The sequence below is a fragment of the Lissotriton helveticus genome, chromosome 9, assembly GCF_964261635.1.
Source record: "Lissotriton helveticus chromosome 9, aLisHel1.1, whole genome shotgun sequence".
Taxonomy (NCBI): domain Eukaryota; kingdom Metazoa; phylum Chordata; class Amphibia; order Caudata; family Salamandridae; genus Lissotriton; species Lissotriton helveticus.
In genome coordinates, this window is record NC_136070.1 from 1,274,110,122 (window position 1) to 1,274,133,717 (window position 23,596).

A 23,596-nucleotide genomic window follows, 5' to 3' on the forward strand; every position below is an offset into this window, starting at 1 on the left:
ATATGCCCCAATGTTCCTGCCTCTTTCTGGTTCTTTTTCACCCTGATCCAACTAAGATATATACTTTGGAGATTTAAAGAGGTCCACGAGGCTGGGTCAAAGCCATGAATATAGGATCTCCACTGAATATGCAGGCTTTGTATTTACATTCCTGGCCGGCAGATGTATCTTATGTTGATAAACTTTGGCTTGCTTTTAGTCCTCACAAAGGTCCACTGGTTGTGCTTGTGATGGAGCTGTGGCAGCAAATATGTTGCAAGTACAACATGACAACAACCAGGAACATTGGGCCGATTCACAGAACTAACTTAAGACAAAATCCTAAACTTACTACTTTTGGTATTCACAGAAGTTAGGATTTTGTCTTAAGTTTGTCTTAAGACAAACATAAGACAGACTTAAGTTAGGATTTTGTCTTAAGTCTGTCTTAAGTCTGTCTTAAGTCTGTCTTAAGACAAATTTAAGACAAAATCCTAACTTCTGTGAATACCAAAAGTAGTAAGTTTAGGACTTTGTCTTAAGTTAGTTCTGTGAATCGCCCCCATTCTATTTTTCCTCTCACATCCTTTCTGATTGTGAAAATGGAAGTTCAGTTATTGAGAAAGGCCTTCTTGCCAAGGTGAAAAACTGTTTTCCAAACAGGGGCATTTGTTAATGTGGGTCAGGTTTCTGGCTATACTCCAAAGATTATTTACATTTTCAAGTGTTAATCAGAATGAATTTAGCAAAGCAGGGTTAGGAAAATGATGTTGAAAAATGCAACATTTTGCCAACATTTTTTCTAGGTAATCTTGGGGAGGGCAAACATGGAAAACCTTTCAAGAGGTTCACACTTGCTTGGCACACCATCAAAGTACTGGAATATTTATTTCATGACTGCCCTTCAGAAGGCATGACTTTTTGTCCAAATTATGTAAAAAAAAAGTGTCAACAATTGCCAAAGGCAACTGAGTCTGATGCAAGTCTAACCCTCTCCCTGGTTTCGTTTATGGAGTTCTGAGAAAATGTCCACAGACACCATGCACTCCTCATGAGAGAAGGGGAAAGGGAAATGTAGAGAGAGAAATAACACAGGAGGTAAATCCAGGAGCAGTCTCACTCTCTGGTCTATGCTGGCTGCAGGAGTCACTTTAGGGGTATGAGGAGGGAATTCAGAACTATGTGCAACACCCTCAGGAGGCTGGAGGAATGTCCAGGCTCCTGGCAGTGGGGACAGGGCATGAATGCATTTATTCTTATGCAGCTTCCCTATGCCATGCTAACTGACAGTTTTACAGGAAAAAGATCATTACTTTCCCGCCCTTGAGGGAGCTCTCGATGAACCTGAGTCCCAGGAGGGGACCGCTGGGAAGACAACAGCTTGAAGGAGAAGCAAGAAAAACTGGGCGGGAAGCAGAGCAGTCACAATGGAAGAAAGCGATACCAAAGGAGATGATGGACGGAGCGTTTGAGCAAATCAAACACTCACCCCCAGTCAACTGATCTGGGTTTAATCCATTATCATTCTTTAGCCCACTCAGCCACCCCAGTTCAGACATGGCCATATGCAAATCAGTCTGACCCTGTGCCTCATGGGAACAGTCCAGCCCGAACTGCCAAGCCATGTCTTCCATGGACCGGAAACAAGCATCCTGGGACCGGTTTCGGATTCATAATCCTCATCAGCCAGGCTATCTTGAATCCACTGGCCAAGTGAGCAAGGGACTCAGGTCTGAGCATACCCTGCCAACTTAGGGCGAACAAAGCGAAACAAAAGAGGATGATGGAAGGAGCGTTCGAGCAAATCAAACACTCACCCCGAAGTCAACAGATCTGGGTTTAATCCATCACCATTCTTTAGCCCACTCCACCACCCCAGTTCAGACATGGAAGAGGCAGGTACAAAAACTACACAAACTACATGCCAACACATAATATCAACCCCAATGTTTAGTGGGAAATCGAGTGGGTCCAAAACAGCAAATGTATGGAGTTAATAAGTCGAAACAACTGACAACCAGCGGGGGCCCCTGCAACTCGCAATGTTTCTAGGCGCTCAAGTTCTCAAGGTGGCTTCCTTTCTTCTGTCACAAATGCCACCCCCCAGGGATGCTTCTGAATGCCATAGAGGAAGAGGGCTGGGGGACTTCTGACTTTCCGGCACCCCAGTCACAGTGACAGTTAAATCACTGCTGGAAATAAGACACTAGTACCACAGCTTGCATCAGCCGCCTCTTGTCCACAAGCGGTCAGGACTTTTCCATGACAAAATTGTGATTCAAAATGCTCAATTTAGCCCCATTTAATCTATGGTTAAAAATACCTTGAACTAGCAGCGGCATTCACTAATAACTGAGAACTGAACTACGCTGACCAGAGCCATGGACCATCCCAACCAGAGACGGCTCCACAACTTCCAGCAGAAGTAGCCAATCTCACCCCCGGTGCCACCAGACCCACCTTGGTGGTGAAGGATCCTGCCCTGGCGTAGTGGTTCATCATCTGCTCCTTCTTCAGGAAGCGGCAGTCGTAGGAATCCCGCCGCGTGGTCCAGATGAAATAGGGCATCTCATTCCGAACCAGCCTTGACTAGACAAGAGGGAGAGAACAAGAGTTTGAGACTTGCAGCGGTTGATCACATGGAATTGTGAAGCGCTCTAATACCCAATGGGTCATGTTGGCACTATAGAAAACACTGAATAACTAAAGAAAGAAATGCATACTGACAAAGGGGAACTGATGGTGGAACACAGGTACTGGGACACTGACACTGACATGGTGACACTGACATAGGAACATTGATAAGTCCACAACCGTGGTGTCAAGGTGCTGACACAAGGGCACCCACACTGAAGCACCGACAGGGGTATGTTATAACACCTGGATACTGACACTAACACTTGGAAATGGCATAAGCATAAGGGCACCAGCATAGAAGTGGCACTAGACGCCAGATTTATTAAGGGTTGTCTTGCGCCACTCTGCCCTGGGAAGGCGTTACTTGGGTAGAGCATTGGTGTTCCCATGCATTCATCCATGGTTTATAGCGCATTTCCAAATTTACAACCACTAGTAATCCTGGGATCAGTCGATATGCTACACCTTCCCAGAAGAGGCGCAACGAGGAGATTGATGTTTGTTTCTCCTTGTTTTGCAGCACACAAAGAAAAAGAAATAAAACCTCAAAGGATTGTTTTTGTGTAGAAATGTGCCCCTTCCTGCACAATTCTGGGTCTAACACAAGTGCAAGGGTGCCTCTGTTGGCACGAGGCTGCACAGTGGGCATCAGCCCAGAGAGAGAGGAGGAAGGCACCACAGCTTAGCAGAGACACACATTCCTGCCCTCTCTATTTGATGCAGCACAGGGAGGTGCTGTCGCGTTGCACCGAATATTAGTAAATCTGTCCCTCGTCGCTAGCACTAGAGCGCCAACACTGACACCGGAAAACTGCCAGGAACTAAGATTATGAAATGCGTGGTACTTTTAATTTTCCGCAATGTCTCCTCGGAGAAGGTTTATAATAACTGAAACTGCCAGCGCAACCGATAGATTCTTAGACAAAGTTTTGGTACATTGGATGCACAATGCACCATTTTCGCACTATTTTAAAAAAATTCTAAGAGCGGGGAGATTAGCCCCCCTAACGACCACTAGGGGGACCAGGCATGTCTGGCACCCATGGGAGCACTGGAATGTTTGATAAGCTCCTCTTTAGAACTGCCTGTAGCATCTTCTAGGATTTTAAGGCATAGATTGGCCCTATCTATTTTTTTAATGTCCTAGGGAGTCTGTAGAGGAGTGATTGTGACTTTCAGAACAGCCATGGTGAAGTTCAGGCTCACCTGAGAGTACTTGGTTTCTATGGTTTAGTTCAGTAGAGTCCCTTCAGAACTGCCTGGAAAATTCTTTGGGGCTTATTTATGAGGCTGTGCGTCACTTTTGCGCTGCCGGTGAGTCACTTTTTGTGACGCACAACCAGGGTAAAAAAAACGCCATGTTGCGTCATATTTACAAAGTGACGCATCTAGGTAGATGCGTCACTTTGTAAACCCCTGCGCCACATTATACCTGCGCCAGGTGTAATGTATGCAGGGGGGGCGTTCTGACGCAAGTAAGCCTCGTAAAAGTGACGCAGTGAAATCTATGAGATTGCACTGCGTCACTTCTAAGACGAAAATGCGTCAATATCTTGCGCCTGCCTCATGACAGGTGTAAGACTCACGCAAGCACATTTCACATGGGACTGGCCCATGTGTAATGACCCATTGCTGGAGTTGCGTCACTTTTGTGACACACTCCAGCAATGCGTCATTTTTGCGCCGACAGATACGTCAGAAATACTGACGTATCTGTAACTCCTTGCGTCATGATGCGTCATACTGTAAATATGACGCATCATTGGTGTCACAAGGAGGGCGCAATGAAAAGTGAAGCATCGCTGTTTTCTCACAGCGATGCGTCACTTTTCATAAATGAGGCCCTTAGATTTTAGCCAAATTCCTCAAAGCACTGAGATGGCAAAGGTACGATTTGGGTCTATTGTAAACAATTGTTCCTGAGAGTAACTCCATCTGCAGGTTTATAGGGAGAATGAAGCTTGATCCCTCTGTGCTATTTAAAGTAATGGGTCAAAGTGGGGGTGGAGTTGGGGAGCACTTTAATTTCCTGGCAACTTCTTTAACACGTAGGCATTTTCTTTATCTGGACTGGGCATGCGCCACGAAGCACATTTTACACAAGAGAGATCCATGGTTTACGGTATGCAAGCACGGATTTTTTGGGGGCCCAAGGCAAGTATATGGGAGCCCCTGCTCAGAATAGCTTTGAATTTATGATGCAGTTTCAGCTCTTTCACGCCCTCTTTGGTCAGGTCACTGACAGTACAGTCGTCCAAATTCTAAATGTGTTTACATCTAATATTCAGGGATATTGATGTACATTTTCAATATTGTAACACAGCAGCAGTTTGCTAATAATACTGCACATAATCTCTGTGACACCCTCCCTTTTCTCATATGTGAGGTCCTGTTTTGAACTAAAAGAATCTTTTTTATGGATGTTGCATGACACATGAACACAACATTTCTAGTCTGTAATAGACAGTCACACATCACCCACATTAAAAATAAATGAAAGGAAAATGGTCATTAAAACAATCTTCTTAAGAATTATTCAAGGGAGTCTAGTTAAGACTCCCTGCAGAGCAGATGTGTCTCTATCAGGCGACCCCCTGAAAGGAGGGGACCGTGGACCAGCGCCCACTTTTCCCCTGCCCCTGTATCTGCTTGGAAATACTGAGTTCCCTCATAAACGCTTATTACTCAGGGGATCTGCCCTGAAAACTCATTAATGTCGTACCCATGAAGTTTGAGATTTGAAGGCAGAAGGCGTGGCGCACGATTAATTTAAGAAGAAATTCTGTGAATAGTTCTAATAATGTTGTTGAGTTGTGGGTGCTCCAACAAGTGGCGTAACCGTCCATGTACGTCAAAGTGGATTCCTGGTTGAGTAAGTTACAAGGAATGTAAACGTATCCTTGAATTTGGGCACTCCGATATGGTTCGTCAAAAGAAGACAGACTCCTTTGAAGGATAATCAATTGTTTATTCCAAGATATTCTTTTTCTTGGTTGACAAAGAGTTCAAGTAGATCAAGTATTCAGATATGCTTCATTGGACCACATAGAGGTCAATACTGGTAAGTTTCAAAAGTGTGCTCCGATGCATTTCGGGCAAAAGGGTGCCCTTAGTCAAGGAGCTCTGAAAACACAAAATAGAACGCTTTTACGATGCTGAGCGGAGCTCATGACACAGAGTCACAATTGGGTGACTGGTGTTGATCAGGGTGTGTGAAAAACATGCAAAATTGTGCGAACGTGCAGGAACATTGTGTTGGGTGTCAACGATATAAGAAAAACCTTATAACCCGTAAAAGATCTGAGCAAGGGTATGCTGGGGCGTGTAAGGGTTGTGTTCGATACCGTGGTGTTTAATATTCCTTATAGACTGTGTGGGGTATAGATAAGGAGATTAATGGGGCGAAAAAACGTGGAGTGATAAAGTGACATTACTTACATTCCATAATCATGGAACGTAGTTGAGCTTCTGAAACAAAAAACGCGGAAAAGCGTGTTAGTGAGGGTGTCATTCCCGATGCAGTCGGGTAGAAGTTAAGTTATAGATCAAGACGTGCGGACTTACTTGGTTAGTAGGTTCGAGAAAACAGCAACAAAGTGACCGGCGGGCTCATAAGAAAATAGCGGAGTGTTGCGGAGTGAGTAGAAGAGACACCTCGCGGAGTGGGAGACACGTGATGTGTTGGTGGAAATGGAAAAAGGACTCAGTGAAAAAAGTGTGTGGATCGGCCATATTGGAATGGCGTGACAAAGTGAAATATCAATGCTCAAGTATTATAAGCTGGAAATATGTACAAAAGGGAACAGATGTGAAACAAATATATACCCCAAGTGGGTGTTACAGGAAACAACTAAGTTCAATTCGGTCGTTAAGACCATATGGCTTCATCGACTGAAGTCTGTAAATCCAGGATGTCTCTCGTTGAAGGAGTACTTTGTTGTTGTCTTTACCTTCCGTTTTATGAATGATTTCTAACACCAAAAACTTCAATCGGGCCACATTATGGTGAAGTTCATTGAAATGTATGGCAATGCTTGATTTCTGATTTCTGGTCCGGATGTTTGATGTATGTTCGTTTAGGCCGACTTTAATTTTTCTGGTGGTTTTGCCCACATATATCATACCACAGGGGCATTTCAGTAGATATATAAGGTTGGTGGAATCACAGGTGGCATCCACATGTAGTTTGATTGGAAATCCTCTCATGGGGTGACTTATGCAATTACCTTTGATGACGTTGTTGCAACTGTTGCAGTTATGGCATGGACGTGTGCCAGTATGAGGGGATTGTTCAGTTGATTTCTTAGATAGGATCTCTTTCAGGTTGGTACCCCTAGTGTATGCAAAGATAGGCGGATTACCATACATTTCAATGAACTTCACCATAATGTGGCCCGATTGAAGTTTTTGGTGTTAGAAATCATTCATAAAACGGAAGGTAAAGACAACAACAAAGTACTCCTTCAACGAGAGACATCCTGGATTTACAGACTTCAGTCGATGAAGCCATATGGTCTTAACGACCGAATTGAACTTAGTTGTTTCCTGTAACACCCACTTGGGGTATATATTTGTTTCACATCTGTTCCCTTTTGTACATATTTCCAGCTTATAATACTTGAGCATTGATATTTCACTTTGTCACGCCATTCCAATATGGCCGATCCACACACTATTCTCACTGAGTCCTTTTTCCATTTCCACCAACACATCACGTGTCTCCCACTCCGCGAGGTGTCTCTTCTACTCACTCCGCAACACTCCGCTATTTTCTTATGAGCCCACCAGTCACTTCGTTGCTGTTTTCTCGAACCTACTAACCAAGTAAGTCCGCACGTCTTGATCTACAACTTAACTTCTACCCGACTGCATCGGGAATGACACCCTCACTAACACGCTTTTCCGCGTTTTTTGTTTCAGAAGCTCAACTATGTTCCATGATTATGGAATGTAAGTAATGTCACTTTATCACTCCGCGTTTTTTCGCCCCATTAATCTCCTTATCTATACCCCACACAGTCTATAAGGAATATTAAACACCACGGTATCGAACACAACCCTTACACGCCCCCGCATACCCTTGCTCAGATCTTTTACGGGTTATAAGGTTTTTCTTATATCGTTGACACCCAACACAATGTTCCTGCACGTTCGCACAATTTTGCATGTTTTTCACACACCCTGATCAACACCAGTCACCCAATTGTTACTCTGTTTCATGAGCTCCGCTCAGCATCGTAAAAGCGTTCTATTTTGTGTTTTCAGAGCTCCTTGACAAAGGGCACCCTTTTGCCCGAAATGCATCGGAGCACACTTTTGAAACTTACCAGTAATGACCTCTATGTGGTCCAATGAAGCATATCTGAATACTTGATCTACTTGAACTCTTTGTCAACCAAGAAAAAGAATATCTTGGAATAAACAATTGATTATCCTTCAAAGGAGTCTGTCTTCTTTTGACGAACCATATCGGAGTGCCCAAATTCAAGGATACGTTTACATTTCTTGTAACGTACTCAGCCAGTACCCATGAAGTTGGCAGGACCTCTGTATGAATAACTCTGGGTTCTAGAATTAGCACTGCATGCCAGGGCACACATAAGGATGGCACAACTGCAGATTTTGACCCCCTCTCAATACCTCGGCCCTGGATTTATAATTCTGGAGGGAGTAAAATCATGGCGGTAACAATGCAAATTGTTAATTATGCAGTGTCAGCGCCAATGGTAGTAATTCCAGAACTCACACAAAATGAGGGGGTTATTTATGAAAAACTTTCATCACTTTTGCACCACGTAAAGTAGTATATGCATGACGCAGGGCTCGGACTTCGATCTATGAAGCCACGCAGAGCCACCGTGCGTGGCTTTGATTGGCCTCATGAATTCTGATTAAGGCACGAAGCGCTTACTCTGCACTCGGGAGGCGTTATTTGGCCGTGGTAGTGGGTGTTTTCACGCAACACCCACATATTTTTAAGCTGCTCCTTAATTCAAAATCATGTAAACATGGGGAAGCGTCAGATCATTCCACATTCCGAGGTGAAGCGAAACAAGGAGAAATATCTTTATGTCTCCACATTGTCTTCTTTCTATACCTGCTGCTTTCTGCAACACACATAGAAAGAGGAAAACGCCTCTTAAGATTGTTTCTGTGCAAGAAGGTGCCTCTTCAGTGACCACATCAGTACGGGAGATGACAGAACCCTCGACCTGAAAGGACTTGCTTTCTCACATATCTCGAGAAATAAAAGTTTGCGGCTCACATGGAGATCTCGCAGACAAGCCGTCACAGTGAAACACTGCCCTGCCAGGTTTGAGAGCACATTTCCCCTGTGACTCCTTGAGAGTATCTAACCAGGAGTATATCTCTTTGTTACAACCCTTGCTTCCTTTGAGAAAGCCACAGGCCTGCGCGCCAAGTGGGGGCCAATTGTATGTTGTTTGTGTTTCTTCTTTTAGACTTTGGTTTAAAAAAAATAATAATAATTGGGACCCCAGGAACAAAAAAAATAGAATCAAACAAATGGTCTCTGGTGAGTTTGGATTTGCTCAACCCATTTGGGATTACTACAACAAGATGATTTAATCATCCAGCTCTGTCCTTCTCACAATACTTTAACTTTACCTCAATGGGGTAGGGGTTTCCCATTTGGATATCCAGGGGCTAATTTACAAGTCCCTTGCACCCCCCTTACGTCACTCTTCCCATGTTAAAAATGACACAAAAGTGGCAAGAGGGGCTTAAAAATCTGCCCCCTAGAAGTCCCACTATCACCCGTTAAACGAGGACGGATCATTTCCAGAAATTTTCACCCCTTGCTATTCTCCACAAAAACAACCGTGCATGCAACAGAGACACCCCACAGCCCCCCTTCAGCCACAGCCCCTCTCCCTACATGCAAATCTGACTCTAAAAATGATAAGTGTGCACTTTCAGCTGAAGTGTCTGGGTTGTGAGATAATTTCTGTAAGTGAATCATTCACACTACAGCTCCTCTTAGCCCAGAAATCACAGAGCTCCTCTCCGGCTCTCCAACTCCTAATCACTGTGCCCCGAGGCTGACATCTCAAATGCATTCAGCAAAACAGGCAAGGACTATCCCATGTGGACCTCAGTGACGCTTACTTCCCCAGCCCAATGAGGTGCACAGCTTCCACTCCCAGGATTAGAGAAAATCTAAAATATGGCCCACACACACAAACACACACACAAACACACACACACACATCCACACCTATACACACTCACACAAATATATATACACAAACACACATATACACACACACATATATATATACACACACACACACATATATATATATACACACACACATATATATATATATATTCACTGAAAAAACCATAGGTTATAGACCATATATAGTTAGGAATTAGCATTTACAAAACCTTGAAAATTCACTGAAAAAACCATAGGTTATAGACCATATATAGTTAGGAATTAGCATTTACAAAACCTTATTTTACTCACACAAAACCATTGAAATTCCATATATAGTTAGTTGCACTAACTATATATCGCGCACCCGCAATCCACTGCTGATGATGTCACATATTACATCATTCATGACATGGTCAGTGACATCACTGATGACATCACTGATGACATCTCAAATGACATCACTGATGACATGACTGATAACAACATCCAGTGATTTTTTGTTTCTGTAAAGTTTAAATATGTCTTACATATTGAAGATTGAGTGGATGTGTAAGTGTCTGGACGAAGGATTTAGTAGGTGCATGACTGACTGTATGAGTGAGTGATTAAATGTGTCTCACTGAGTGCATGGGTTAGTGACTAAACTGTCTTAATTTGTGCATCATTATGTCTGTTGTTCTGTAAACTGCTGCATGTGTTGATCAGTAGCTGTATGAGTAACTATATGGGTTATTGATTGATTGCCCAAGTATTTGTATGGGAGACTGAGTGTGTGTGTGGCTGGCTGGGAGGTGTGTGACTCTGTGCAGATCAATGTGTACTTGTATCAATGATTGTATAAGAAGGTAAGTATGTGTTAGTATATGTTTGAAAATGTAAGGTGCTCTATGTTTAACTGTATAGACAAGAAAATGGAAGTGTCATTGATTCTTTACATGACTGACTAGGTGAGTGAGTAACTCCATGGATGAGTGGCAGACTGTGACTGTCTGTATAGGTGTATGAGTGCATATGATAGTGTTGTAAAGATGAGTGATTGTATGTATGAATGATTGTATGGGTGAATGAGTGAATGTGTGTGTAGACGTAGGAATCAGTGAGTGCGTATGTAGTAACTAGTATTGGTGTGTCAATGGTTTCAAAAATTATACTCTGTATTTAACACTGGGTGAAACAGAGGTTATATTAAAATGTGCGGAGATGCATTGTATTGTCACATGAATGATATCATCAGTGATGTGGTCATTGATGTCAAATGAGATGTCATCAGTGATGTCATCAGTGATGTCATTTGAGATGTCATCAGTGATGTCATCAGTGATGTCACTGACCATGTCATGAATGATGTAATATGTGACATCATCAGCAGTGGATTGCGGGTGCGCGATATATAGTTAGTGCAACTAACTATATATGGAATTTCAATGGTTTTGTGTGAGTAAAATAAGGTTTTGTAAATGCTAATTCCTAACTATATATGGTCTATAACCTATGGTTTTTTCAGTGAATTTTCAAGGTTTTGTAAATGCTAATTCCTAACTATATATGGTCTATAACCTATGGTTTTTTTCAGTGAATTTCATTGGTTTTTTAACAGCTAATATCTGTAGCTGTAAAATGTATTCTTCTTTAAATCCAAAAATATATTTTATATGTTTATGAATAATTTTTTTTTTAAATATTTTTTTTTCTTCGTTCCCGCTTCGCGAATCGGGAAGCTTCCCGTTAGCTGACCTTGATGCCGCGAAATAGACCGCGAGCCGGTAAACGTTTCTTTACCGCAACTGCCGCGTTAGAAAACAACATCGTGACGCCTCCCGTCCGCATGACGTTTCGCGTTGTCGCGTGATACGTCATATGACGTGCTACGTTAGCGAACTGGTACGCGAAGCGAGTCGCAAAGCGCAGGTTTCTGGAAGCAAACCGGGAGGCCCTGCAAAGCGCTTAACGTAAACACAGCAGGTCATGTGACTTGGTAATAACACTTTTCATTGGTTCATTTCACTTTTGGTTTCCTAATGATGTAAGACTAGGTCATATAATCTAAAATGAACACTTTTCATTGGTTGAGAACTCTTGTTTTTCCCAAATGATGAAAATCCCTCCTTCTTTCCTCACTCTGACTTTCATCATTGTGAGAGAAAGACCCTTTGTGATCACTGAGCAATGGCTTCTTTAGTAGCTTCAGCTGGTGCTTCCCCACCACCTCCACCACATCCAAGGAAGAGTGGACCACCTGCTCAAGTTATAATTCAACAAGAAGAGGAAGAAGAGGAACAGGACGACGAGCACGAAGAGAGGCAGTTTTTGCCTGAGCAGCCCAGGACGTCTCACCGGAAAGAAAACTTCATTTGGCAATTTTTTAAAATTCCCAAAGGTCAGAAAAAAGTAAATGCAAGATACGTAACTTGCCTTATATGTCAAGATAGACTGTCCAGAGGAACCGAGAAAAAATACAGTTTCGGAAACTACACAATGCATCGCCATATGACTAGGTGGCATCCTAACAACTACAGTGCTGCACAGTTTCGGAACGACCTAGATAATCTCCCTATTATGGCCAGAAGATCTGTTGTACCGGAAGTAACGGGACCAGAGGGCAGGGAGATGGTGCCAAATATACAAATGAAATTTGGTGAAGTAAAACACATCTGCGTATTTTGCGATGGATTCATTTCCTACGGAGAAAGAAGCATCACTCTGATCAACAGAGCTATTGACTATCATATACAAGTTTGTACGAAACGCCCAAAATAATAAATACTTCTTTTTTTGTTTTGTTGCTCCTGTTGAGCCCTTTACAATGAATCGTTTTCATTGCCCCCTCCAAGAAAAACCCAAAAAAATATAAAACTGTTCAGAAAAATTAAAAAAAAGTAAAAAAATGTTCCGAAAAATAATAAAAAAAATATAAAACAACAAAAACAATAAAAAAAAAAGTTCTTTTCAGAACTACCTCCCCGTTATTAAAAAATTGGTACAATATTTGGAACTGTGCCAACCTCTATTTCTCTTAGTTCGCTTCCCAGTTCGCTCGCCGGTACGCGAACCGGAAGCGAACCAAAAACAGTAAGTATAAGGGAAGGAAACAGACACTTATGTTAAAAGAAAGACAGCTATAGGGGAGTAAACTAGAGATACTATTACCCGTAATCCACTGCTGATGATGTCACATATTACATCATTCATGACATGCTCAGTGACATCATCAGCAGAGGATTGCGGGTTTTTTGGCAACGTGCCTTATCCATGGTTTAATAACGCTGCCTTTTGCTTTATATAAGTTTTCAAATTGTATGAAATATATACCAATAGGTCGTTATGAACCTTTAGGTAGTGCTTTTCTTCATGAGGTCTGGTCGCTTCCATGCACATACAGATGTTTCAAAGATGATCAAGAAGTTTATCTGAATGGAGAGGAATGCACTGAGACGCCAGATCATTCACTAATGTGTAGGCACATACAGTTACACGGTTCATGCAACAAACACCGACCAAATATGGCTTGCGTGTTGCAAGGCACGCCAGTTCCTGCTATCATCCCCACGTTCAAGTTGTTGGAAAATGGTAGTTATTTGATGCTCAATAATGAAGATTGTTCTGGGTTAATTAAAAGTATTCCTTTTATCGTAACAGTAAGTGAACGGGTTATTTGCTGCAGAAATGTTCTATTTCCTCCCACACATGAACATAGGGAGTTTTCAATCTCGCCACAAATACCAACCTTGGGAGCAGATTTCAACGGCATGGCAAGAATAAGAGCTCTTTTGTCTCAGAGAGAGGTGGCCTTGAGTTCGGCCCGTGAAACTTTCGTGCTTCACATAGCGAACACCCGTACAGAGGTGCAGACCCTTTTCAATTCAGATTTGCCTTTCCATTTCAGCAAGATGGTTCGGACTATCTCTAACGCATCCTCCACAAAGGCCCTGGCGCACTTTTTTAAAGTTGTTACCAGTGGTCTCGTGACTTCATTTGAGAAAATCTTTGGAGTCATCCCTGCTTTCTTTCATTCGATTTTTTCCACTCTGCTTCGTGGATTGCCATTTTTACTTGCATTACCAGCGGACGCTCTTGTGCTTTTTTACATTTTTAAATATGGATGTCCCTCCTATGCAACCTCCCGCCCTGCAGCTGCTGACACTGTTCCGCAATCGCATGCTAGAATATTATGGCACAATGCCGTTGGCGATATTAAGCACGGCATATGGATTATCTTTTCGATTCTCCTACTTCACCTGTGTCCAGCCTGTATTTCACTGCCTGACCTGTGATTTCGATTGGGCCATTGATTTGTGTCTCTGCGGACCGGTTTCTCCTGACGTCGACTTTAATCAGCTGATGACTCCTATCATTACTCACGAGTTGGTTTGTCCTGGCGAAAGGATTATGGCTGTGGCATTGATGCATGGACTAATTGGTCCCTGGAATTTACTGGCGGCAACACAGTCTTTCTTGGAACAGAGCTTTCTTGAAAACCCACCGAGCTGTCCTCTGATGGTGATAGAGGATCCGGTGCTGGGAGAGCACGTATGTTCTTTTCCGCTTTTAAATTGGATGGCTGAACTGTTTTCGGATGAAGACGGTGACTTCCTATTGGAGGCTGTTGCAGCTTATTTTGCATACACAGTTATGTCATAGACCTTTTTCATGTTTGATATGCTGAGTACTAGCATTTCATTGACAATTCATTGACTTATTTGTCAAGTTTTTATTATTTACCTTGCCTATTGGCTTAAGACTCGATAAAGTACTTGGCTGTTTTATTTTTCTTTAGCATTAAATTTTCCTAGTTTTTAATGCTTTACCTTGCGGACCGTCCACATATAAACTTGCAATCTGCTCTCATGAGATGGCACTTCTATTATCTTATTCAGTTCGTTTCCGGATCATGGGGAGGTGTCATCTACGTCCTGGATATCTTTACAACGTGTTAAGTTAGCATGGGCTCATTACCGGTTTAAACGCCATTTTTCCTTTTTTGCAACTTCTGCACACGACACTTAGTTGTTGCTTTAGCTTTCAACCTAGTAGTTCATCGTGGTTTACATGAGAATAATATGTTATTGCTCTACTATCTGCTTTGCTTGTTAAACTATATCTGTACAGCGAGTGCTAAAGTTTCAAGAACAACACGATACAGAATTGTTATGAGGTCTGATCTCCACGACTTCATACTCATAACATAAGTGCAACTTCTGCCAATTCTGGGCATGAGGCGGGTTTTATATTGCTTTGCCGAACACACATACACAACACTTGATGCGGTTCACATGAAGAGAGAGCTGGTGTATGCTGATGTGATTCCTTCAAATCTAAGACACTAAAGTATGGGCACGCCCTAAACCAACACAAAGAGACCTTCTTAGCAAATAATATAATATGTGTATTAGGGAGGGTGAGATATAAGCAGCCGCGGGCCGTGGAGGGAGTTACGGTGAGGCAGGGAGGCGGGGAGGGGGAGAAGCAGGGTGGAGCCCTCTCCACCCTGCCCCTCCCCCTCCCCGCCTCCCTGCCCCACCGTAACTCCCTCCACGGCCCGCGGCTGCTTATAAGTGTTGCTAACTCTTATTCATTTACAGCATGTTAACATACTGTCACCATTCGCTTTTTATGTACTAGTAACTATGCTGGTAATTTTGCTACTGATAATATGTGTACTTGTATTATCTAAGATACTACGCCTGAGAAGACGGCATTAGTAAATAAACATTTCAAATACACATGTGTTCTTCTTAACTCCATGTTCTGGTTTCTAAGAAATATATAACGACCGACTGTTCATGAGTTCCACGTATCCTGAGGTACTATAAGTTCATATTCTGGATTGTCTAAACATTGAGAGTTTGTTATATCCAATGTGACACTGTACCTAGCTTGCTAAGGGGTTTTTGATTACTAAGGTGAGTTTTGGGACACCCTAATTCGCCGAGGTTCCAATCCTCTGTCCACAGTTCTGTGTGAGAACAGAAACCCTGCGACAGGGGCACCCCCGACCCTTGCTGGAGCTTCATCACACTTGCGATACAACTCCAGCAATGCGCCACCTTTACGGCACAGATACATCACGCATCTGTGCTGTTTTTGCCCCATGATGCGCCGCATTGTAAATGCAGCACACCATAGGTGACGGAACAGCGGCACAGAATGACTAACACATCCCTGGTGATGCGCCAGTCATCATAAATCTATCCCTATGCTTCTTATCTTGTTAGAGATGAACCGCCATATGTATCATCAAAGTTTTTTGCATTTCCTAAATAGCGAACTTTAAGGAATAAATAGCGATTCTTTACCATTCCTAGTTTGCGATGAGCTATTTGCTAATTACAAATTACCCATTCATTTCCTTCATTTCCATAGGGCGGTTGGACTCACTTTTAGCTCGAACGGCTGAATGGATTTGCACGAAACTTGGCAAAATTGTAGGGACTGGTAGCCCGATGTGCCTTTGCTATGTCTCAAGATATATGCTCCAGTGGTTTTTACGAAAATTAACTTTGAAAAATATATATTGGGCTACATTGGCCTATATATATGTTGGAACCCAAATGTAGCCCAATGTAGCCCAATGAAGCCCAATGAAGCCCAATGTAGCCCAATGTAGCCCAAAGATGGCCGCCAGAGACGAAAAAAAACAAATGTAGCCCAAATATCAGCCAGATGTAGCCCAACTATAGCCCAGTGACAGAATGACCAATCAGCGTCGCAAACCTCCGTTACGCGAAGCGGAGCGCTGTTACAGATATATATCTTTTTTTGAACGTTAATTTCTCAAAATCCACTGGAGCACATATATTGAGACCTAGCAAAGGCACATCGGGCTACCAGTCCCTAATATTTTACCAAGTTTCGTGCAAATCCATTCAGCCGTTCGATTATTATTATTATTTTATTTTTTGCCCCGCGGGGCCCTTTTAAAACCTCCACATCAAACCTAGGGGGTCAGCGAGGATCTACTATTCCCCCTTATGGTCATTTGCCCCTTCGCTTTCGCCTCCTCTTGTCTCTCGATCCTACCGAGAGACAAGATGGCGGCCGCTACGGACTGTTTGGAATGTTGACAGACGCCGGAGAACCAATCAGCTTCGCTTCACAAAGCTCCGTTGCGCGAAAAGTACGCGTCCTGGAGCGCTGCCCGGTCCGCTGTTACAGATATATATCTTTTTTTAAACGTTAATTTCTCAAAATCCACTGTAGCACATATATTGAGACCTACAAAAGGCACATCGGGCTACCAGTCCCTACAATTTTGCCAAGTTTCATGCAAATCCATTCAGCCGTTCGGGCTAAAAGTGAGGCCAACCGCCCTATGGAAAACTCAATGTTAAAAACACGTTTTGGGACCCCCCTTTTTTCTCGGCCCCCCCTTGACGAACCCCCCCCCAAATTTTCAAGGGCTGCTCAGAAACAAAATGTGCAATTTTCCTGAAAGTTTCAGCCAATTCCGTCCACAAACGCCAAAGTTATTAGACATAGAATTTTCAAAAATCCCATAGAGAAAAAATCCTAACTATATATACCTACTGGCGACCGCCAGTAGGTAATACCACATATATATACCCACACACACACATATATATATATACACACTACTACATATAGATATACACACACATATATACACACACACACACACACACACACATATACACACATATATACACCCACACATATAGACACAGACACACATATATATATACACACACACACATATACTCACACAAACACACACACACACGCAAAAACCTTTCCTCATTTGTAATCGTTTACACCTCTATGGAAATGGTGGAATGCTCCCTTCGCCTTAGGCAGAGCTTAACTTTGTACCAGTGAAAGGTGTTAGAAAAGAAAGTGGTGCTAGAGAAAGGAGCACACAAAGACTGCAGCACACTGTGTGCTCAGTTGTGTTGGTGGACCAGGGGTGCTAACAATGGGCACATGTGCTCATCAGGCACCTGGGACGTATTGATAATGGCGTTCAAGCAGCATCATCTGACTGTTCAATAATAATTACAGAGCAAGAATTGACCCAAATGCATTCAATAAGAAATTAACTCAAAAGCTAACCATGAGGTCGTAGGTCCCATCGGGGTCGTCGTCTCGCTCGTCCTCCTCAGCGGCGTCATCATCTAAGGAGAAGAGTCCCACATTAATGCTAAGATGGATTACAATGAGCCCAATGACAAAGATTTTAAATCCTCCTCTTACTGAAAGGAAGGTCAATATTTTCCAAAGAAAGTCTGTGAAATCTATTCTTTGTGATGAAGGTGTATGATTTCAACCATGGAAATAGAATTTAAAAATAAACTCCTGCGAGTGACAGACTCAGAGGGGAAGGTTGATTGAAAATAAGCAGCAGGAGGGTCCTTCTATAAGGCCCAAAAGAGTTGGAAGCTTGCCAGGTGTAGAAGTTATCCACTTGAACTAAATTTGTACTCGGTGATTCGTGTACAAACAAGAACCATTTACACAGACAGACACAGTATTTGAAACTACTGATCTATGCAATAAGATAGGTTCCTCTTTCACATGTATGCAAATTGATCTTACAAGGATATCCAGGATAACCATTTACATGAATAATAACATGTCAATGTATCTTGGTTGGATATCCATGACTACCATTTACATTCATATTAGGCTGTACATGTATGTTGTGGGAATATCCATGACTACCATTTACATGAATAATAACATGTTCATGTATTTTGTGTGGTTATCCATGATAAATGGTAAATTTATCTTAGGTGGATTTCCATATAACAATTCACATAAATAATATAATGTAAATGTATCTTCTGTGGGCATGGATCCGACCCTCCTGGACATAAGCTGGAGTCAAACATGGGATGGTAAACTAAAGAAACCAAAAAGGAATTTGCTGTTAAACAGCTTTCACCGTTTGGTTCTCCAAGATTTATAACATACTCTTGTTTGCTCACAAACATCAACTCCCATCAATGTTGCAGAGACATGTGAATTTCAATATGTAGAAGTGTTCTTTCTCGCCCTTGCTCGTGCGAGTCAAATTCCTGTTTAAAATGATTAAAACCTGACTTTCAGGTTTAAAAAAAAGCTTTTAATGGATAGGAACCGGTTTATCCTTCACTTTAGGCTTTTTGAGTATTGTCTTTAAAGATTTTTATTTTCCAGCTCTTTGCATCCTTGCATCTCTATCTCGTTTCCAGCGCGGGCTGCACCCTGTCTTCTGACCACACCTCTTCGTCCTTGCGTATCATATTGCTTTTGTTCTTTTATATTGTTAGCTCCTAATTTATGGACTGAACTGCTGGCATAGAGCAGATCATCCTCTACAATGGCCAGTTTTAAAAAACTGCTAACATAACGCTTTATGTTTTCGTGCAATTAGATCTGCGCCACTACATGATCTGTATTCATCGTTAGTGTACTGTTTTGCAAACAAGTAAAGCACTTTGGATAAAAGCATCATAATAAATAAAAGAACAAAAACAAAAAAAATACTAGAGAATAGATAGAAAAATAATGATAAATAAAACTGACAAATAAAACAGCATTATCATATATAAACCTTTTGAGCCAACTCAATGGTTTTATAGACCCCCTCTCAATGAACAGTGCATTCATATGTGTCCCTTTCAGAGTGAAAAAGGTGCTGCATGTCCTTAGTTTAAGGGAGGTCAAATTTGAGGCGAGCTACATTGCTGGGATTCCAGGACAGAAGTGCGGTGCCAGTGCTGTTGGCGGCTGCCTTACGGACCACCGTGAATGGTCATAGGAGCGAGCCAGACCAGTGTCAATGGCCGCTATGAGTATGCTGCTTTTAGGGGCATGGGACCCCCAAAATAGCAAAACATCATGTTGGCTCAACCTCACAAGGAAAACACACTGATACAAACCAAGAGTCTGGAATCAGCTGCTTGCCTCTAATCTGCAGAGTTGGTGCCATAATGCCAGGATGGTCAAATGAGGGGAGCGCTCGTCCCTGACAAACATGGTGTTCTCAAGGTCATGAGCTCAAACTCTCCGAGAGAAGACCCCAATCCTTCCTAGATTTGGCAATTGAGAACCATAAATTGGGTAATAGTAGCATGTGTTACTTGAAGCGCTATATAAAAACAAGTTATTATTAAATAGGTTTTGTGCACGTGTTTTTTTGGTGGTGATGAATTTCCTCGACTACATTTTTTAATGTAAAATTAGACAGAAGCTGACAGGTTATTTCTGTTATCCAATCATATCCATGATACGGTCACCAGCTCTGTGCCAGGTGACCCGTCCATGAGCCACTGACGGTCATCATGGCCCTGTGACGTTTTTGTGCCTAATGTTTCTAAAAAGTAACAGCTGGTATCTTAATGATCTCATTTGTAACTGGGAACAGATGAATTACCCCAATCATCAATATATTCTTCCTTAAACTTTGTAGAAATTACTATAATTATCCATGTTTGTTCATCTATACATGTAGCACAACATATGTGTGCAATATATATACGTACAGATGACTGGCATGCGTGTCAAAATTCCCTGTTATGTGTCACGTCGTGACTGGTTGATCTTTAAATGTTGTCCTTCTGTTGGGACCATGAGGCCCGGCTTTGAGGACTTTGGAATGTACAGTTTACCTACAAAATGTCCCCAAAACCAGAAGCAGAAATTCCTCACCCTTCCTTATCTGAAGAACTGATCCCGGTTCAATATGCCCTACAATGTAACATTCGCTGGTTCAATATGCCCTACAATGTAACATCCGCTGGTTCAATGTGCCCTACAATGTAACATTCGCTGGTTCAATGTGCCCTACAATGTAACATTCGCTGGTTCAATGTGCCCTACAATGTAACATTCGCTGGTTCAATGTGCCCTACAATGTAACATTCGCTGGTTCAATGTGCCCTACAATGTAACATCCGCTGGTTCAATGTGCCCTACAATGTAACATCCGCTGGTTCAATGTGCCCTACAATGTAACATTCGCTGGTTCAATGTGCCCTACAATGTAACATTAGCTGGTTCAATGTGCCCTACAATGTAACATTCGCTGGTTCAATGTGCCCTACAATGTAACATTTGCTGGTTCAATGTGCCCTACAATGTAACATTTGCTGGTTCAATGTGCCCTGCAATGTAACATTCGGTTACATAAGGGTAGCAGGGGGCAACCAGGGGCAAAACCACTGACTCAGAAACACTGACTGCCAATTGATATATCTCTATTCCCTTTAAAAACTTGTTGGCCCCAAATGATTAGAAAAGGGTTAAAAGCGCCTTTTCATTAGCGCATAGGGGGTGCTCCTTCACTAATGTAGTTACACCTAAGATGCTTGCACCATTCCTCGGACCACCACGATCATTCCATTTTACTCTCTGCTCCACCCCCTTCCTCTACCTCTCATTTCATCCTTCCATCTTGAGGTTGGGGAACCACCCAAGGCTGGAGCCAGCCTCAAGCATTCTGCCTAGCAGTGTCCCCTCCCTGTTGTATTCTCTCTTTATATTTAGTTGTTTACCTTTCCACTTTCATCCTTACCTCCCTTGGGCCCCAAGATATTTCCAAGCACAAGTTTCCATTCACCAAACACTACTCCCAGGGCGTGCTCTTGAATTGTACGTCATGGGAGCTAAGTCACCAAAGTACCAGGGCGTTCAGAAATGGCGTCACAACTCTGGCCACCAATGATGTCACAGGGTTGATCCCTTATCCCACCCTTACTCTGCAGTATCCCAAGTAGCCTTCTTGCTAGGAGTGAGGAGAAAAGCATGGAGCAGAAGCTACTGAAAGTAAATATGGCTGTGAAGGTCCTGTTTGCTTTCTGTTCCTGCAGCTGCCTTCGTGACCCCTGAGCCCAGCGCTGGCAATGGCAGTGCCAGGGGGACTGGAGGAGAGTCATGGGCACCAGCTGCAACCCCTGGCTACCTGTAATTGACATTCAGGGTTATCTTATGATTCACAGCTGCAGTGAACAATGCATTGAAACCAAGGGACATCATAATTTTGCAACACATGATTTCAGATTAATTTATAATAAGCTACATGTGCAAAAGATGCAGACATCAGAGATATTTTGGTTTTTAATGACACAGGGCCCGATTCACAGAACTAACTTAAGACAAAATCCTAAACTTACTACTTTTGGTTTTCACAGAAGCTAGGATTTTGTCTTAAATTAGTCTTAAGACAGACTTAAGACAAACTTAAGTTAGGATGTTGTCTTAAGTTTGTCTTAAGACAAACTTAAGACAAAATCCTAACTTCTGTGAATATCAAAAGTACTAAGTTTAGGATTTTGTCTTAATTTAGTTATGTGAAGCGGGCCCAAGTTGTCCAGCCACGTGTACATTCTATGGTATTAGTTATCTATACACAGTCTGGAGGATGAACCTAACGTCTACCCCCATCTCCCCCCATTTTTGTTTATCATTCTATGGTATTACCATGGAGTGTGGTAAAAGTTGTACTTTATTGTTATTCTTTTGTGGGACAATAGTGCCTGGAAACTCCCTGTAAGCAGTGTAGCCTATAATGCACTTGTAATATGGCAGATGGAATATCCCCTTATGTTTGTGATGGAGTATCCCGTCCGCCAAACCATATATCTAAATATATAGGCTGACATCATGCATATGAGGTGCCGGGAGGGCATGGAAGGTGTTCGGCAAAATCCTTGGCAGGCCTTTGGTAAGACTTGGTGAGTTTATCCTACAAAATGGCATGATTCCCTGACTCATTTCCAAAAATGCACCAGAAAGCATACTATGAGCACAGGGCATAGCAGAGAGCACAATAACATAAATGTCCCGTGGGTCCTAAAACATGTGATTGGGTGTTGTTAATGCCAACACTTTTGTTTATATATGTAAAAATACTCAGAAGCCCTGCCCCCTCATTCCCTCTATTACAAACTTTAGAAGTTTGTCCAAGGTCACGTACCGTCATCGTCCCCGCTGTCGTCTCCGTCCGCGTCATCCATTTCCTCGTCAGCAGGCTTATCCTTCCTCGTTGCAGGTTTCTTGACTTTGGGGGACTTCTTTTCCACCCATCCCCTGCTGCGGAGGGCGCGGCGGATCACCGGGTACGGGCCGTGGATGGTGAAGATTTTCTTGTGCTGGTGGAATAGAGAAGGTATGTTTGAGACACCCCAAGCAGTGGATCCACAGGAGATCACTGGATCACTACAGTGAAACAGGAGATTGGGTCCCAAGGCAGGCAGAGCTACTGGGGGACCCCAGACTAAAGACCCCACTCACTAGAGCACACCTTGGACAAAAGGTGGCTCAGGTTGGCTTGTAAAGATGAGGCTCCAGAGGCAGAAATGTAGAAAACATCTAGACATTCTGGTGAGAGCTTTGAAGCAGCAGAAAATTAAAACTAGGAACAAATAATGAACTGAACAGTGGTGTCACAATATCTGTATCGCCTACAAAATAGTCCACAGAACAATTATGTGCATTCAAGTCATCCACACATTGTGGGCCCAATTCACAGAACTAACTTAAGACAACATCCTAAACTTACTACTTTTGGTATTCACAGAAGGCATTTAGTAGTAGTAAAGTTAGGATTGTGTCTTAAGTTTGACTGAAGACAAACTTAAGAAAGACTTAAGACAGACTTGAGACACACTTAAGACAAACTTAAGACAGACTTAAGACAAACTTAAGACAAACTTAAGACAAAATCCTAACTTAAGTCTGTCTTAAGTCTGTCTTAAGTCTGTCTTAAGTTTGTCTTAAGTCAAACTTAAGTCAAACTTAAGACAAAATCCTAACTTTACTACTACTAAATGCCTTCTGTGAATACCAAAAGTAGTAAGT

The 23,596-nt window shown here is 42.5% G+C and overlaps 1 protein-coding gene across 1 annotated transcript in view; it reads right to left on the reverse strand.

Moving 5' to 3' along the window:
• Positions 1–23,596, reverse strand: part of TTLL3 (tubulin tyrosine ligase like 3) — a 162,469-nt gene that overhangs the window by 43,157 nt on the left and 95,716 nt on the right. The window contains exons 6-8 of the mRNA XM_078661848.1: positions 22,713–22,887; positions 17,867–17,928; positions 2,440–2,568 (exon numbers count right to left, since the gene is read on the reverse strand). Coding sequence (XP_078517974.1) covers positions 2,440–2,568; positions 17,867–17,928; positions 22,713–22,887 — 366 coding nt within the window. The remainder of the gene's footprint in view (positions 1–2,439; positions 2,569–17,866; positions 17,929–22,712; positions 22,888–23,596) is intronic.